Source organism: Pholcus phalangioides, unplaced genomic scaffold (assembly GCF_987345545.1).
Source record: "Pholcus phalangioides strain wild (caught in Gottingen) unplaced genomic scaffold, Ppha-v1.0 ptg000011l_1, whole genome shotgun sequence".
NCBI classification, from domain to species: Eukaryota; Metazoa; Arthropoda; class Arachnida; order Araneae; family Pholcidae; genus Pholcus; species Pholcus phalangioides.
The window spans coordinates 55,291,257-55,310,226 of record NW_028301604.1 but is presented as its reverse complement, the minus strand read 5'-3'; the positions used below and the strand labels follow the sequence as shown (position 1 = coordinate 55,310,226).

Below are 18,970 nucleotides of genomic sequence, written 5' to 3'. Positions count from 1 at the left end.
AAAAAAAAACAAAAGAATAACGTTAAGAAATAACTCTTTCCGACCTCGATTTTATCTCCTTCAAGTACAACTCTGCAGTTGTTAGGGTGATGCTGATGAATGAATTATACAGTGTATTAATCAAAATTATTTGCCTTGGCAATGATATATATGGATATTTTTCAATTTTTTTTTACTTTTCCTTTTTTCGACTCAGCCACCTCGTTAGGCATTTTGTCTATTGCATCATTTTGATGCATATTACTTGATACGTTGAAACGCTGAAGTTATTTCTTCGAAAGATACACATTTCTTATAATTGAATTGTAATTTAGAAACGAGACATTGATACGATGAAACATTCAGAAAAAAATAAGATAATTAGATTTTATTCATAATTTTCATAAAATATAGTAGTGATCACTGATTTTACACAAACAACAAAAAATGGATTTTGACATTTTGAATTAAGCTTCAAACAACGCCGAATTGAGATCGGTATTGCAGAGCAATTTTTAAAACAAATCTAAAACCTATTATTAAATGCTACGAACTGGTCACGTGAATACAAACATAAGCGAATGAGAAATCGTAAGACTTTGACATACTTATGGGATCTAAAGTTATTGCTGCACAGACAGATTTTTCTTTTTTGCTTCCCCCCATGATTTTAATTCAGCAGAAAAAAACCCCCCAAATATAAGTTAGTTTTTCATTTCAGGAACTCTAAGAATGCGAGAGAGATTGGCAGTGTATTTTATTTTTTTTATAGACCCTCTATCTCTCTACTGATACAAACATGTATACATTTCTGAACAGCCCCCTACCCCTTATCACAGTATACTCATTTGATTAGTCATCAATAATATATATACCTGAATTTAAACTTTTTGGATGAGTATTTTAATATCATTCAAGGTTTTATACGTATAAATGTGTACTTAATACTTCCTTTGGATGAAGATAAAAAGAAATTAGGTTGCGTAAAATAAATTATCATATAAATTACATATATGTATAAATTGGATACTATCAGAAAAATAATTAATATGTTTTAAATATTTTATTATCGTTCAAACGGGGGTTTTCAATGATTTCGGATTTAAAATCATTTTCAAACGAGGGAAATCGATCCCCATTTTTTGTCACGAGGATTCAAAAATATAAAAATTACGCCACTTGGAACTTTTTTAGTATATAGTTATACGCACTTGACAACTGGGACCAAATCTTGTTTTTCAATTCTTATCAGAACTTTTATTTTTCCAGATAGATTACATTCTTCCCTCCCCCCCGATGTTTTTTGTTCATTCAAGTTACATAAACCGCCTTTTGCATTACTTGAAACTCGATAGGTAATTCACATTAGTTTTAACTTTTTAAGCATTTTACGCAATTGGGAGATTAGAGTTAAATCAAACACAATCCTCATTTTTCAATCATTGAATTATGGAAGTGTTGAAACTTTTTTAGTAATGCAAAGTGCGTGGTTGCCGCTTTATTTTCACTACCGCACTCTTAACTAATTGATTATTATTCAATAAGCCCTCATTGTCTTGCGTATACAGGGGAAGATACAACCAAATTTCTTATTCCCATTCTACCCGTAGCCTTGAATGATTCTCTCTGACTGAAATGGTTTTACTATAGCATCACTTTATAACAAGAACTACTTCATCAGTTTTGAAAAATTTCATTGGGCAGCTGCTGATTCTCGTCTCTGCATCCGATGTAAATCATCTAAGGTCTTGATCGCAGCTTTTGTGTACCGCAATCCGAGTGTTGATGGCGAATCTCTCATGCGAGGTATGAATCCCTGATATCCAGGAATAGGATGTCTTTCATCTGACATATAGGTTGAAGGCTTTCTGTTACCCAAATAGTAAGCGTGTTCTTGACGGTAAGGGCGATCTGTGTCTAAAATATGATTTGTCTTTTCTGCTGCCACTAAAGCTTTTCTCATTTCCGAAGTTTCAAATGATACGTGATCCTCTTTCAGACACACGTTCTGAGTAGAAACAGGGTCATCGGTGGGTGAAGCGATTTCATTGTTCCTGTCAACGCCTTCTTGTCCGTCCTGTTCATGCAATGGTGGTGGTGATGGCGAATTATGTTGACTACCTTTCATTGGATATGTTCGAGGCCGTTGCGGTTTCTTTCTTTCCGATGCTTCGAGACACATGAGAGCAGCTTTGCTGTAACGGACACCGATAGCATTCGCCGATTCTCTCAAACGAGGAACGAAACCTTTATACCCAGGAATGTAAGTTCTGCTGTTACTTAGATATGTTGATGGTGGTCTGTTATATATTGCTTTCCAATCATCTTCCTGCTCTCCATCTTGTGCATTCTGAGGATGATGAGGATGAGGTCTGTGTCTCGGAGTGTGCAAAGGTCGCTGATCTAAAAGTTTTTTGGGAGATGTTCCAATATCCTCTTGTTTGGATATTTCTTTTACGTGTGCATGTGATGCGTGAAGAGATTCGAGACTTTTCTCCACAGCCTTGATGTATCGAACTCCTAAACTAGACGTTGACGTCCGAACGCGTGGCACAAACCCTTGATATCCTGGAATGGGATTATAGTTTCTAGTGTAAGTCGAAGGTGGCCTTGGATCAAAATATGGATCGTTCAATTGTTTCACTTCATTTTGCTGAACTGGTAACGTATGTCGGCTCATGATGTTCATCTTTGTCGATTTGGGTTGAAAATGAGCGAGAACAGATTCCATCTCTTTACGAAATGTTTTGCCGGGTGTAACATAATGCCTTCCTGGTAAATGACCTAACATAAAAAATACATATAAATGCTTTTATTATATATATATATATATATATATATATATATATATATATATATATATATATATATATATATATAATTAGAAGAAAATGAAAAATACAGAAATAAATGGAACAATGAGGAGGTCGTTCTCAAGGGGGAACCCCCACATCGTTCCAAACAGCAAAAATGTTTCTAATGATGGTAAGCCAAGAATAGGCATAGACTTGCCACTCAAGAGAACCAATCCTGACCCCCTTTCTGCGGATTTCCTTGATTTTAAAATTTGTTTCTCTAATGAAATAGCCTTTATTGGAATTTTTGATAAAAGAAAAGAATTTAAAAAAATTTGAAGTTTATTTTCTTTTTCTGATTTCAATTCTAATAGTAGTATTAGAATTCTGAAAAATATATTTTTTGCACAACTATCAAGAATTAAAAAAACATGCAATAATGTAAATGATTTTCTTAAAGCATTTTCTGACTTTTTAAATGTCTTGAGTGGCAACGGTTATCCGTCTTCCTTTATGGGTTTCAAACTTCACCCACGTTTTTCGACTTCTTAGTTTACGCCATGTGGCTCATTATTTGTGACATTAGTATTAAAAAGTTAAGTTTCAGGTAAGTTTTACATTTTTATTTTCTATTTTTTTCTATTTTTCAACTTTTAAACACACTTTTGTGGAGGTGTCCATTTAATATTGTGCTACTAATGTATTTTTCGTGTTTTTCTAGTTTTTTCAATTTTTGGATTTTCTCATATTTGCTTTTTGACGTCCAAAGCTTGTTTTTCGCAAAACTGTCGGGGGAACTGATGGTAAATTAATGCCTATTCTTGGCTTACCATCATTAGAAACATTTTTGCTGTTTGGAACAATGGGGGGGGGGTTCCCCTTGAGAACGACCTCCTCATTGTTCAATTTATTTTTTATTTATCATTTTTTCATTTTTCTTCTAATTTTATAATTTCTAGTTAGGTGTATACAGCTGCCTTGGGCGCTATACTCTGGCTTTTGAAATGTTTTAATTTTGAATTTTTGAATACATTTGGTTTTTAATTCAGTAGCTCTTTTGTATCTCTATGTTATATACATATATGTACAGGATGTTCTGTTAATGGTACGACAAACTGATAGGGGTGTTAGTAGGCATGAAGAGGAATAAAAGTTCAATGGAACATGGTGTCGCAAACCGCGTTGAGAAGGCGAAAAACGCATACAAGCTCGCTCTTGGTACAGAGGAGACGAAAGGTGGATGTCCGTTGATCGTTCGTGGGTTCGCTCACCATATCTGACGTAAGCAGCGTCGTGAAATGCATGCGCTGGGGTAGGATCACGCTCTGCGGACGACATAAATTAGCTCGAACGCCTGAATGGAGCAACGTACCTTGTTTTTCTGCAACACGTCCTCCCGGAATTGGTGCAAAATGTGCCGGCCGCAGTGCAGCGAGGCATGTTGTTCATGCATGATGGTGCCTCTCCACATTTTTCCCCCGACTTGCGTAATCACCTCGATGTTACATACCCAAGGAGGTGGATTGGACGCGCGGGACTTGTTGCTTGGCCTCCACGTTCGCTGGATCTCAATTCGTGTGACTTTTTCCTATGGGGTCACCTTAAATAACTCGTGTGGACACACCGGAGGACCTCATAGCGCGGATTGTCGTCGCTGCGGCAGACATCAAAAGCATACCTGGTATCTTCGAGCGTGTCCGGGAATAATTTTTACGTCGTTGTAGACTGACTATGCAATGATGTCAGCGGCCGCCACTTCCAACAACTAATGTAATAATTAATCAAATAAATCTTTTTGTAGTTATTATTGTACTTTTTGTCGTTCCAGCGTGACGTCGAAACCTGCATGCGCTTTTCGCGATTTTCACCTTCTCGACCTGGTTTGCGACACCATGTTCCATTGCAATTTTTGTTCCTCTTGATGCTTATTAACAATCCTCTGAGTTTGTCGGTCCATTAACAGAACACCCTGTATATATGAATATGAACTATACGAATTATACGAAATAAAACATTAAAACAAAAAGGCTGATGAATGTAAGATAAATTGAAAAAAATGTTATACTAAAAGGAAAGACCATAATATTGTAGAAACACAACTCTTGTAATTATGTCCAAGTAATTTACTATATAAAGTGAAATATATCAGCTTGGTACAACACTGAAGCACTTATAACTTTTGCTGTCATTGAAAATCGAAATCTACTTGATATTATCAAAGAGTGGTTAAGATTAAAATTTGAAAGAGAACTCAAAATTTATTACTTCACCTGCATAACCTGGAATTGTTTTCATGGTGGCTATGTCAACAGGAGACCATTGTGTTCCTGCGCTATGAGTTCTTGGGGGTTCTTGGTCACTCCATTGAGTAGCAGCACTGGTTCTACCTATGGCACTTACAACCTCTCCATTCTTAGTCCTCGTTAATTCCTCATCCCACTGCGTAGTTGCATTCTTGCGATTGAAAATGCCAGTTGATTCAGTTTCTTCCGTCATTTCGATTCGTATTGTTGAAAAAAATGTTTCTTGGGTGATGTTTCTCCAACGGTTTCAAGTATGAATACACTCTTGCAAACAAAGTGGTAATCATGAAACGTGCCACTGAAAAGATAAAACTCGTTTCTGTTTATCAGTCAGGCAAAATAAAACCATTTGAATATTGAAAAAAATGTAGAAAAAATGAAGAAAATTACAGTGTACAATGGTATATTAAAACATTGGTTAACACTTTACACCGTTGAAAAATAATTCAGAATATGAAATAAATTTTATGCTCGCACTATTTGTTCAAAAACTAGTTGGCCATATTAGAAATCACGTGGATTAACCAAAGTTGGAAGTTTAATTTACTTTCTCATTCGGAATTTATGCAAACAATGGAAAAAATTTGTATGAATAATAATAATAAAAAAATCGGCGAAGCGTATGTAATATCAAAACTATACGTATGTATATTATCAAGTTTATCAACATTTTTCTAACCAAAAATGTTTTGGCCAGTACAGTAGCAAACCAAAGTTCCTCTACTTTAGTGACATGCTCTCTACGATAGTTTCCTGTCCATGTTATCTTTCTCTCTCCCTCTCTGTAGAACACTCTTATTCATAAAAAACAGTTCAACAATTTCATTATTCATATGAAAACCACGTTTACTTACAGAAGATCAGCAAAACAATCACTGCTCATATCTAAATGTTATGAACGACCATTTCTCATAGCGATTTGCGTGTCACCATCTTATCCTTTAGGACAGCAATGCGACAACCTGATTAGCTGTCTAAACAGTATGCCAAAGAGGCTGTCGAATCAGATTTTGCTAAATAAATAATAGCAAATAATAATGACGCTAAATAAATTGATGGATTGAACATCCTGTCATGCTGCAATTATTCCAATACGATATAGCTCTTTTGATACTTTGATTCCGTAAATAATAATTAAGAAGTCGATATTATATATAATATGAAAGTTATGTTTATAATATTTTTATAAACATATCAATAAATATAATGAGTTGTATATTAAGTTTTGTGTATGTATATATGGCGGGAATGCTCTCTCACAGAATAAAAAACTTTTTTCTTTCCTTTTTTTAAAAAATACGTAAATTATGTAAATTCAGGATAAAACACAGTTGAATAAATTTTTCAAATGACACAACCACTTGATAATTCCCACATACATACATTATACATATACAGCCAAACTCGGTTATAAAGACCTCGGTAATAACGATACCTCGCGTCAATAATTGGCAGTCTGGACGGATTCTCATAGAGAATAATGTTTATGAATTTACCTTATAAAATCTATAAAAAGCAACCACTTGGGATATAATGACAAATTTTTGTCACTTTTGTTTCCGTTTCACATACACACATACACACACACAATGACGTTCTCCGAAAAAATTCCTTAGATTAGATCTAATCACATCCGAGGAATGTTTGTCTTTTGTTCTATTTACAACTAACGTTGGTAAAAAAGATTTATTGCATGTCTGACGTTCCGATTTACTCATTTACATAACCACTATACCAAACACTTCCATATTTCGCCAATTCCGACTATTTTTTTTAAAATAAAAATGTTCTGTTTTTTTTCAACGAAGCCTGCTTTAATTCCCAATCTTTACTAGAATCAGGAATGAAGGTAATTTGCATAATTTACACATTGGGTTATAGTGAATATAATTATAAATATTCATCTCACATATTTGCGAGAATCTTTTTTTTTCCGTGAAATATATTTTAGCAGAGACTTGCTGTAGCATTTTTTCCTCACCAAGGGTTATTTGTAAATAATGAATGTGTGGTAATTTCGCCATCATTTGGCAACATGTTTGACCAGAATCGACGATGTCTCATATTAATTATCCCGATTTCCCGTATTTTTTTCGATTAAATTGGTCACCCTAATAAAGAAATAAAACCCTCATGCAAAGTATTTGAGATTGCCTCTGAATATTTTTTGTCAAAAATAGATCTTAAAAACATCAACCTTGGCTAGAACGACAAAATTCCGTGGAATCTTTGATGCCGTTATAATTGAGTTTGAATGTATATGCACTATATCAATTATCAACAGAAACCCCTTCAAGATAATACTTAACCGAAATTCAATAATAAACAATTAATAAGAGTCAAAGTAATTAAGTAAAGTGTACATAAAATACATGAATAGAAAAAAATAAACTTAATTTTCACTGTTTTCCCCAGTAATAAATGTTCTTTAATGATATTTTATTATTTAGTTTTAATCTCGCGTGTAAGAATACAGAGACCTTGGCCACCACTTATCATTGCGTGCCTGAAACTATATAGATCAGAAGATGGAATCAAAGCACTGTATTGACGTGCTCCTTTTTTTATTTTTTCGCGAGAATTCTCATTTTAGCTGACAGTTTCATAATTATTAATTAATTATATTCATAATTATTACTGATAATATAAATTATACTGATCACCACTGATTTTGTTCCCAAAGATACTTCAGTCATTTTGGGATGATTTTGGAGTGCTGATTCCGAATCTCATTGCTTTTGTCCGTAGCCGGTCAATTTGTCGCCCTCGACTCGTCACACGTATATTTGTCGTGGTACAAATTTGTTGCAACTCCAATGCGTCGAGGTATAAGTTTGTAGCAGTGTCAATTCATCGTGATATCAATCGCAACGATGGTTCCTCGCGATTTTACATGCAGGACTATATAGTAAGGGCTGTTTTATTCCTTTGATGTTGCACTTGCTGACTTGGCTCATTCGCGGGGTCTCAAAAGTGCTGTGTGATGTCCGCCCCTGCTTTTTTTTTAGCAGACGACATCAGCATAATTGAGAGAGATTTCTCGTTTATGGTGTTGTCTTAGTCAGAGGCGGATTTAACCAGCACCTGCTAGAGATAGAAGGTCTCAGCACGCTGCTGGTGGCGTCAGCAAGTAGTCCATTTTCCCTCAGAATATACAGGGAAAAAATTCCCTGCTCGTGCCAGTGTCATCGTTGTGCAGAAAATAAATGATCGGGCTCAGAATTGGTGATATCTATGCCCCCATATCCAATCACCATGCAGTATTTGTGAGCTAACCAGGAAGATTCTACGCTAAACTAAGAAGAAATGAAATAGGATGTTGTGGTTCAAAATGTGGGAAACTTGCTAGATAGTGTGTCTTATATATAATGACGCTACAGATGAACTTGACAACCCGTGCGAAGGCCTTCTATCTCTAGGATGTGTCGATTTAATGGCAGACGCACTGGGCGAATGCCATGGGGCAACTTCTGAAGGGCCTCGAAATACCCAAACTTTACCCTTTTTTCTAATTTAAGGGGCCCAATATATTCTTCTGTATCAGGGGCGTCAACCAGATATGCGCATGTAATATTTTTATAATCTTTTTACAATATTGTAATTTAATTAAATTATTTGGTTTGAAATTATTAAGTGTTTGGAACTTGTGGGTCATCGTCTTGATCTTTACATAGGAAATTTAGATTTCTTAATCAATTTAGTTGAGTGCTCAGATCCATACCGTAAATTACCAAGGGTGTTACAGCACTCCACAGCACACCCGGCTCCAACACCACTGTCTTCCCAGGTTTTTATGTTGCAGTTGTATTGGTAATAATGAGGACAACACTTCTTAACGCTACACCTAATCAAATTCAAAACAGACAGGTTATTATCAATTATTGGAAAGTTCAGAAGATAATTGAAATTATCTGTCTCGAGTTGGCTTTCAATCAACCCAATAAAAATGGAATAACGAACGTGATTAAACTGAAATGAATCCGAGAAAAATATTCTCAGTAAAAGTTACCTTATAAGCAAATGCGAAATTTCTTATTTTAAATGTTTAAATGGTTGAACGAAGCAAGCCAATAAATATACAAATAACTAATGAAAATAATGGAAAAAATAATTTTCGAAATAATTCAATAAAATGGACACAGTACAGCGATTGTGCAAACTACCGTAATTAACAAGAAAGCAAATCGGGCGCACTTGGTTCTGTAGGCTAATGAGGTCACACGTGACGTCAGCTGGTACCAGCTCCAGTGCCTAATGAGAAAGCCCTTGTTATATATGGCCCTGTCTTATACACTATCTACCAATAAGTATTTGGACACCTATGCAAATGACGATGTCTGCGGTCCTGAGATACGTCACGCCCTCCGCCGGTATATATCGTGTAGGAAACAACATCGGCATTAGTCGCATGCAAGATGCCGCGCAGTTCGGAGCTCTCTGATTTCGAGAAAGGTATAATTATCGGGTATTTTTGAGCAATCAAATGCAAATACAAGGCCACAACAGGCAAAATGCCCAACGAGGTGGCTGAGAAAAAGACACCCGCCCATAACAAGTATGGATGTCATATATTTTAGGAATTTTCAAGCAATTGGTTACTTTTTGCCAAAAATGTTAATCTGTAGCCATGTTATTCAAAAAGCGATGAATCCTTGTCTTTTCTTCTTTTTTTTTTGTAAAAAATTTTTTTTCCTTTGTTCAGGATCGGAGGGTGAAACTATGGATGACATGCCAATCCAGGTGCAAGAAGGTCACTTGGTCATACGAAATCTTCGAGTTCAGTGCATTTTCATCATGCCTGAAGTCGGCGCCATGACTATGACTTTTATCAAGAATGGCAAACTTGGTTTTGCCCCTACCCCACCCCCCATTCCCTTCCCCTCATCACGGTAAAATAAAAATTAAGAAAAAATCGTTTGAAAATCTTTTTAATAGTGTTTTTGCATCAGGTTTTAAAGTAAAAAAGTTATTTTTTTAAATTTTTATCCATAAAATTCCAATTCTAGTCCTGCCCAAGTTGAATATTCAGAGAAAAAATCTAAGGAATTTCTTTCACACAGGAGTTTGATGAGAATATTTTCAACACCTATGGTTCTATTTTATTTTCAAAAATTTTATTAGAACAAACTTTCCAGAACAAAAGCGATTTAATTTGCAGCAACATTCCAATTCTGCTAAGAATGAATAGTAAAAAGAGAGAATTAGAGCAAAAAACTGCAGAAACCAGCAACATCTGCTTTATTGACGAGGCTACTTCGAATATTACTCCGTTTGGTAATTTTTTCAAATTTTTAAAAGACCCATTGCAAAATAGTTTAATAAGTAAACAAGTAAAGAGAAGATATTTGAAGAAACTAAAGTTATTATGATGTCATTGAAAAGTTATGTCATTATATAATGATGTCATTGAAAAGTTATGTCATTATATAATGATGTCATTGAAAAGTTATGTCATTATATAAGGATGACATTGAAAAGCCATGTCATTATGTAAGGATTTCATTGAAAAGCCATGTCATTATATAAGGATGCCATTGTTATGGTGTCATTGATTGTTTTGAAATGTCGTTTGAAAAGACATCCCATTCAGTGCAATTCTAGATCCCACTAGAAGGTTATTAATTTAGCATGAAGTTGGTGTGGTTTTTATTTGAATTTTGGGAGATAGTTTTGACTAAAACTCCTTCGAAATTTCTTAATCAGATTAACTGAATAATATTAGAAATGATAGCTTAAAAAAGAAATGAAATATAGAGAAAACTTATTGGGGCATATGTTTATATTTTTAGGTAAATATTTCTATGTTTTTTAGGTAATAAATACTTGCATATTTCTAAGGTTTTAATAAAAATTCCGAGCCCTAATAATAAGAGAAAATTTCGGTTAGGTTGTAGTGCCATCTATATTTGAAATGCTGCAGCTCATCTTGAGTTATTGACAAAAATACTGAAATATATATATTTTTAAAAGGTGTATATATATTTGTGTAAAGAATGAATATCCAACACATATTTACGAGGTCATTCTATTTCAATAAAAGAAAAACGCCCAAACGTGATTTGAATAGAAAACGCTTCACCTCGTCAAGGAGAGTCACGTTCTCTACATCTTCGTTCTCTATTTATGGCGAATTTTCGCAACAGACTAGGCATAAAGTTGAGAGGGTATTACATTTTAGAACGCGTTGAAAATTTATGGAAATGGGAAGCAAAATTACAACTATTCAAATGGGATTTACCGTAATTTCCGACGTATAATCTCGGCGGCGTGTAATCCGCAGATGCGAATCTCTCTCTTGCCACTTTGAAAATGAAATCATATTGAACCGAAGGAGCTTGTTGGTTGCATTTTCGCAGAAAAAATATGTCGATTTTTATACTCAAATCTATACGCCATCAATAAATCTTTAAAAAAAAATATTTTTTACAATCCAATTTTTGAAACGTTTATTTCTATTCCAACCTCTCAGGAAAAAATATAGCTGCAGATAACACGCAGCGGTATATTATCTAATGAATTCAAATGCTTTTTTAACGTGAATTACAGATATACTATATATATGCAGTAAAATAATTACCAATAAAATCGGATAAAATTTACTATCAAGATTTAAAATTTCATTTCTATGCAATATTGATTGCATCGGGAGGTGTAAATTGTTGTAACTAGTGATATTGTTATCTTCTCCAAAACCAATATATGTTAAGATCAAAGTTCGAAGCCTAGCCACTTCCCGAAGAGTCTAGACTTCGGATGTTAGTCGTAATACACATAAATTCAATTTTGAGAGCATACAGCATATGCATATGTGCGATAAAAATTATTTATCATGAATGTGATTGATGCAAACATTAACTAGTCCTCAAATTTACCGAAATCGTCGGTGGCAGTATATATAACCACAAATCATCAAATTAATCAGTTTTTCCCTAACATATATGCAAAAAAGATTCTTTTTTAAATTATTTTAATTATTCTCTCACGAGATATTATTATTATTATATCTATCATAAAGTATTATAAAGGCATTCATGATTTATTTGGGGCTTGAACATACAACTGTTCAGTCGGATTTATAAATTTGTAAAATCTTCTACTTATAAATATCAGGTACAGTATTCTCACTTTGAGAGAGAAAACAAAGTTTTTACAAAAAACTAATAAAATAGATCAATTTTCACTAATTAAAACAGAAACTTCTTTTTATGTAGATTTCACTGAAAAAATGTTAAATAAAATGAAAATACAAAACAATGCAATTGATTATTTGTAACAACAAAAAAGTCACTTTCAAGAATGTATAATTGCCAGACGCTAAAGAAAAATGATGAGATGTTTTATTGGAAATGACTTAAAATGTTACTTAGTACTGTGTAAAAATATTTGAATGAAATTATAAAGTTTGATAACTGTTTTTATTGATGATGGACTTTTTTTAAACGCCAGGTGGAAATAGTTTCAAGGTTATCGTGCTCAAAATGAAGTCGATGCAGTCATTGCCCCATGTGAATCGCAGAATAATTTTAAAAAATTTGTTTTCCGGGGGTCATTCATTGTGACATTCTTGAATTTTTTCAACATAGTTTGGGAAACCTTTGAAAAGTAATCTCACCAGACCGAGACTTCTAACAACAATTGAATCAGAAAGAAATTGAAAAGGAATGAAAGCCACAGAGGCAAAAGCACGGATTAAATTCTTCAATATAATTTCTGTTTTCTACGTATTCATAGTCTAAAGCCAGGTTTTCTTAAGACTAGGTTTTATATGCCGTGTGTAGTGTGAAAACGCTGAAAACCTACTCTTAAGAAAACTGGGCTTGAAAAAATCTCTCTCCTCTTTTCTCTATTCAAATAATGTGAAACCTCGATACAACAATATTCTGCGGGCCAAGGAAATATATCATTGCAGAGAGATTATCGTTACATTGAAAGGCAACATTCTTATCACGTGCTACCAAATTCATGCTTTTTTGGCATCTTTTCTAAATCTGCATTGTTAGTACCATCAGAAAACTCGCTTTAAAGTATTTATCCGTCAGGAAAAACTGTAATTAATTAGTTGACTAATGAAATTCATTCAGTTTCATTGTCCCTGTGAAGAAGTTTACTTTATTGCGCTTTTCTGTCTTACAGAGGCAATACCAACAGCTTTATCAACATTTTCGGTGATCATATGGTGCAAAACACTAATGCTATTAGACGCTCTTGGAAGAATGAAAATAAGTGGCGAGAAGTTAAAATTAAATTCAATACGATTTAGAGCTAAATATAAAAATAAAGCTATAAATATAAAATTGCAGTGGTTTCAAATTCTCTTAAAAATATCGTTATAGAGAGAGGGTTTTTTATTGAGAAAAATTCCCATCTAAAAAAAATCTAATATGCATAAAATTAACTTGGAAAAGCTGTTTTTCGGTATTCAAATTTTAAACACGAAAATAAAACACCTCTATCAAAGTTGGACATATGATTAGTTTAATAACATACCGAACGTGGATGTACAACAACTCGCAAGTTGGTTTTATTGTTATTTTCAATTCCAGTAACGATCATTTTTATATCCATATTTACAACATCATCCTTTAAAAATCAAAATTTGTCGGCTCGAAACAATAACTTTACTGATTGTTGTTACAAACTTTTCATTCATGAGTTATCATTTCTTGATATTCGAGTCAGCAATAACAGTATTTATTAAACGTCTCATTTAAGATATATTACGTATAAGAAATATTTTTCCAATCATTTATGTGTAACGGTGACTTTTTTATATATATTTGCAATTAGTACACTTCAAATAATTTTTTTAACCATTCTAAAATTTTAGTACTTTCGCTAAAACATAAAATACAAAACAATTAATTTCTAAAATTTTGTCTTCTTGGGAAGTACTTCATTGCACATTATATTTTTAATTATTAGTTCTATATAGTAAAGTTTTACTTTATTAACGAAATTCGAGCACATTGTCTGGCCATTTTTTTTTCTCTTTCGCACCATATCGATATTTATTTTTATGCGAGTTGATGTGAATCAAAATCAGGCCGCCGATTCTCATTTACTATAGTAATAATAGCTATCTCTCATGTATCGGCAAATAACAAAGTAACTCGCCCCACATGCAGCAGATTGATGTCAACGTTATTGATATCGCCCCAGCTCCCTTGAGATATGTTTTAGCTTCAATAACGAAAAAACGACCAATAACATAGATCAGTTCAGACGGCCTTCATTCACATTAAAGTTTTTATAACTATTTTTATATTTTCTCGAATTCATTGTCGAAACTAATCAATGACAAAAAAAACAAAAAAAAACTTGGGGTGGTATTGGAAAAATAAAGAAATAAAAACGGTGTTTTTAATAAAAGATCCGGACAAAATTCGTTTGCAACGATCATCCAAAAACGTGATTGGTAAGCTAATCGAAGTTCATGAAGTAAATGTCGCTGAATTTTCAAAATTTCCCAAACCATTCAAAATAAAAAAAATTTGTCTACTTTTATATTCGATATTCCGTACTTTAAAAAACTGTTTTACGCATATTCTAGAAAAAAAAGTTTGTCTTTTACGAAAGTCCTAAAGAGTATTGATATTATTAGTAAGGGGTCATTCAAGTATTACGTCATCATTGACGGGGGGGGGTTTCCAATTTGCTGACTTTTGATGACAAGGGGGGGAGGGGGGTTTGGATAATGCTTACGTCATCGACCACCCTTTAAGAAAATATGAGTTAGGATTCAGAGGGGCAGAGCTGATGACGAAATTTTGCTGACAAGGGGGGGGGGTCAAAAATGGCAAAAAATTTGCTTACATAATACTTGAACGGCCTCTAACTATTCTATTATGAAAAAAGAATTTCAAAATTCTTTATCCCAATTTGATACAGTCAGAATTCCAAGTGAGTGTCTGAAATTGAGAAAGATTAGAAAAAACGAGAAATGAGGCTCTCTGATTATCCAACTCTTGCCCGCTTATTTCTATCAGGTTACCAAGGATTAATGAAATACATCTATGGAACACACACTTTATATTGTTTGAAAATGTATTAGAATATGAAACGATATTCATCAAAAAGTAACGGTTATGTGTAACTGAACGCGCGCATCATAAAATGTCAAGATTTTGGGAAACACATGTTTAAAAAATGTTATTAGTTCTATTTTATCACATTATGTGTTACTATTTAATGGTAGTTTTCTTTGTAACTTGCGAAGAGTTTGTTATCCTAAACATAATGATTTTCCTCTTACTGTGACTAACGTGAAAATATTTTTATCACTGATTATTGCGCAATTGTAAATTTACTTTGTTTCATGGATCAATGTTACTTATTTTGCTATCCTCTTCATTGCTTCATCGAATGCATTCATGCAGTAGAGAGGTTAGGGCACCAGATTCCCCCTTTTGACAGTCCTGAGTGTGAATTTCAACTAGAGACATGCAAGTAATACTTTCCAGGAATGTCTTTAAACAGTATGTTTCCGTCTTAATTATCCACATGTGCATAAAATGAAGGAGGCAAAGTAGTGAAGCAAAAATAACCAAAATGTTCAACCAATTATACAATATTTTGACTCACTTTCTACTGCTAGAGCACTGATGTCAAATAAGACAGACTAAAAAACAGCTCTGATAATATTTCTTTGGATTTACAAACAAAGATATTTTAAATCATTAAAAAAAAAGTCAAAATTTTATAATTTTCTGTAAAATCACTTGAGTATAATTTTGGGGTTTTTTAAATTTCCCGGACGGATCACACGCATCTCTTGGGAAAGTATTTTTAAAAATGCAGTATACGAAGAAAACAAATTATAATTTCAAAAAATACGCATTATATTATTTAGACCAGAGTTTCTCAGAGTTTACGTCGTTTATCCGGGAGGGGGGTGTCACCAACTTCAGTCGAGGGAGTCATGGTGAGCTGTTGACATTGATATTTGCCTATTCAGTGCTTTGAAGCAATTCTTTTTTAGACTATTGTGGGGAGCTTTGTCGTGGTGAGGGACCCGCGGCTGGTAATAGTTTGAGCACCACTGATTTAGACATTTGTTAATTGACTGGGAAGTAAAATTTCTACTTGTGAATAGTTTGGAACCATAAAGTTTAAAAAAAATCTTCGTGTTGAAACATCATTCATAATAAGTGAAATATGCTAGACAGAAAAAACTACTTCACTTACCCCAAATCAATTACCGTAATTTCCTGTGTACAGACTACGCCAATGTACAGCCCGCATTTCAGGGTTATTACTTCTTCTTCTGCCAATTTCTTCGGCACATGGTGAGCGTGGATGGATAGAAATTAAATATTGGTAAGACATATGTCATTTCTACGGACTTCATACAGGCTGTCCCAAATTGTATGCACAGCGGATATCTCTGCAACCGTTGACTTTAGACACAAACTATTAATTACAAAAAGTTTTCAAATGATATGGGGGGTTACACAAAATGTCTAAAATTTTCCAAAGGGTCGTATACATAAAAAAATAGAAAAATAAACTTTTTATGTAAACTGTGTGTGCTAAAACTTTTAAGTGTGACTCTGAGAAATCATTTACAAAAATTTAATATTTTTAAGTGCAATATGAACGGAGATATTTGACTTTGAAGTTTTCGCTAGTGATTGAGGGTGTCAAATTCAAAGTTGTAAATATATATGTCAAATTCAAAGTGTGTCAAATTCAAAGTGTATATATATATATATATATATATATTTTTTTTTCGTGTCTTTCTAGTTTTTTCAATTTTTGTATTTTCTCATATTTGCCATTTCAACTTCCAAAGTTTGTTTTCGCAAAAATGTCTGGATAACTGATGGTAATTCTATGCTTTTCTTTGAGAGCGACCTTCTCATTGTTCCATTCATTGTATTTTTTCATTCTCTTCTTATTTTATAATTTCTAGTTATGTGTATACAGCTGTCTTGGGCGCCATACTCTGGCATTTGAAAAGTTTTATTTTTGAATTTTTCAACACTATATACATATATTTGAAAATTTTTTGTAATGGAAAGCATGTCTCTAATGCCAACGGTTGCAGAGATATCTGCTGTACAATTTGGGACAACCTGTATAGAAGAACGCTGACGCGCTTTGCTCCTGGGCCCATTAAGAATCTTATTTTCATTGGGGTTTTCTTAATTAAAAATACATGTGTATTAGGAAGGGATTCCCCTAAAAATCTTGAAATGGAGGCCTAATAAAGATCTCGGTCTAGAATCCCTGCTCCAGAATCATAGGCGGAGATAGACTTGGAAGTCTGGGGGGGGGGGCACGGTGATGATGATGCCCCCCACGCTCCCTCCCCCGTATCCTCGCCCATGTCCAGGATATGGGATCTTGAACCTTATTCTTAAACCTGTATCCGAGGGAAAGTTACGAAGAATGAGTAAAAAATTGAATAGCATTTTTTGATTGAAAATTTTATTCCTGTTAACGAATAAAAAATATCCTCCGTAGAACGGGAAAAAACTTTTTTTCTTAGATAGCCCGTGGATTTCATACAGGAAATTACGGTATCAGAAAATATCAATCTCATTTCCTCTCGTTGCACATAAAAAATGAAGTAAGTTGCAAAAAAAAAAAAATTACTTTATATCATATCCTTTATTTAATTTTTCTTAGTCGATGACAATTAATAGATATTGATATAAAATATTACCGATTGATAGGATTTTTTTCTTCATTTCACCGTTTAGGTAGCAAGAAAGTTAAATGAGAAAATTTATTCTTTCCCAAGCAATATCCCACACAAACGTTCAAATTTTTCCTACTCACACAATCATAATTAAAAAATCGCATTTTCAAAGAAAATCTCAATTACATAACTTGCTATCATCGCAGCTTGAAGACCTAACTGTGTAAAATTTCAGATTTTTCATCACAAGACTGTCGCGAAACAAGTGATAACAGTTCATATATGATTCAAATTGAAACCTTATTTGGAAAATTCTTGAATACACATAAAAATAAGGGAATTATACTGACTAAACGTATTAAAAGAATGTAAAAATGGTTATAATTCTGTGTGATGATAAGTTTCATTTGATTCATGTTTTCTCAGTTTCTCAGTAATAAACAAAAAGTGATGTGAACAAAAAAAAAAAATTAAATTTTAGTTGCATGACAAGAAAAAAATTAATGAATTTTATAAAAATACGAAAACCTACAAAGTAATTTTTTTTCAGATTTAAAACTGCGAGCAGTTGAATACTAACTGAATCGATGAAAATTTTTCACCTGGAATGTTGTTTGTTTTGCAAGTTTACTTTGTTTACAAGAAAGCCAACACAATCAAAAATAAACTCGCCAAACATACAGAATGTTATCCGAAAGTAATTCTCGTACATTCCAAGTAATAATAAATAGGGTTACTTACCTAATGATGTTTTAGTGTTTCATAACGTTCATGATGTTTCACTGTAGATGGTCGAAATGTTGTGTTGGCCGCGAAGCATTTCTGGCAGCAGCAGCACGAGGTTTGACGGCGTTTCTCTTTTTGCCTCGTGAAATTTTCCATGAGCTTCACTCTCTTTCTTTTCACCTCCTTCTGACTATATAGTTGAGTGCGCTTGGCTGGCCGAAGTGGCCTTCAACATCAACGTACCCACCCATCAAGTCCAGGTTTTGTCGCGATCCATATTTGGCAGAATTGCGCGCAGCAAAATACAATGGATACAAAAACTTTTTGATACCTAAACTTATTCAATTTACTCCAGAACTTGATCGAAGGTCGTCCTCGTGACTATTAGCATCCAGAAAGAGAAAATAAGTCGTATGATAACACGTGACTATTAATTTAAGCACGAAAGCGTAAAACGTGAGTGATCAAGTACAATAACACACACACAGAGAAGACATTTTTATAATATATTAAACGTTTTATAT

At 33.6% G+C, this 18,970-nt stretch overlaps 1 protein-coding gene across 1 annotated transcript; it reads right to left on the bottom strand.

Annotated features, from left to right (window-relative positions):
- Positions 1-410: 410 nt before the first annotated feature.
- LOC149080589 (uncharacterized) lies at positions 411-18,560 on the bottom strand. The gene is made up of 3 exons (XM_089238667.1): positions 18,462-18,560; positions 5,045-5,375; positions 411-2,763 (listed from the first exon to the last, which is right to left on the bottom strand). The coding sequence occupies exons 2-3, from the start codon at positions 5,268-5,270 to the stop codon at positions 1,673-1,675; spliced, it is 1,317 nt and encodes a 438-aa protein (XP_089094793.1). The 5' UTR covers positions 5,271-5,375; positions 18,462-18,560; the 3' UTR covers positions 411-1,672.
- Positions 18,561-18,970: the final 410 nt, after the last annotated feature.

What these genes read in the sequence shown, in the direction of transcription:
- LOC149080589 (XM_089238667.1), bottom strand. Translation starts at nt 5,270, where the DNA reads ATGACGGAAGAAACTGAATCAACTGGCATTTTCAATCGCAAGAATGCA. An exon ending in AACAATTCCAGGTTATGCAG is followed by an intron (nt 2,764 to 5,044) that starts GTGAAGTAATAA and finishes TTTTTATGTTAG; the next exon opens with GTCATTTACCAGGAAGGCAT.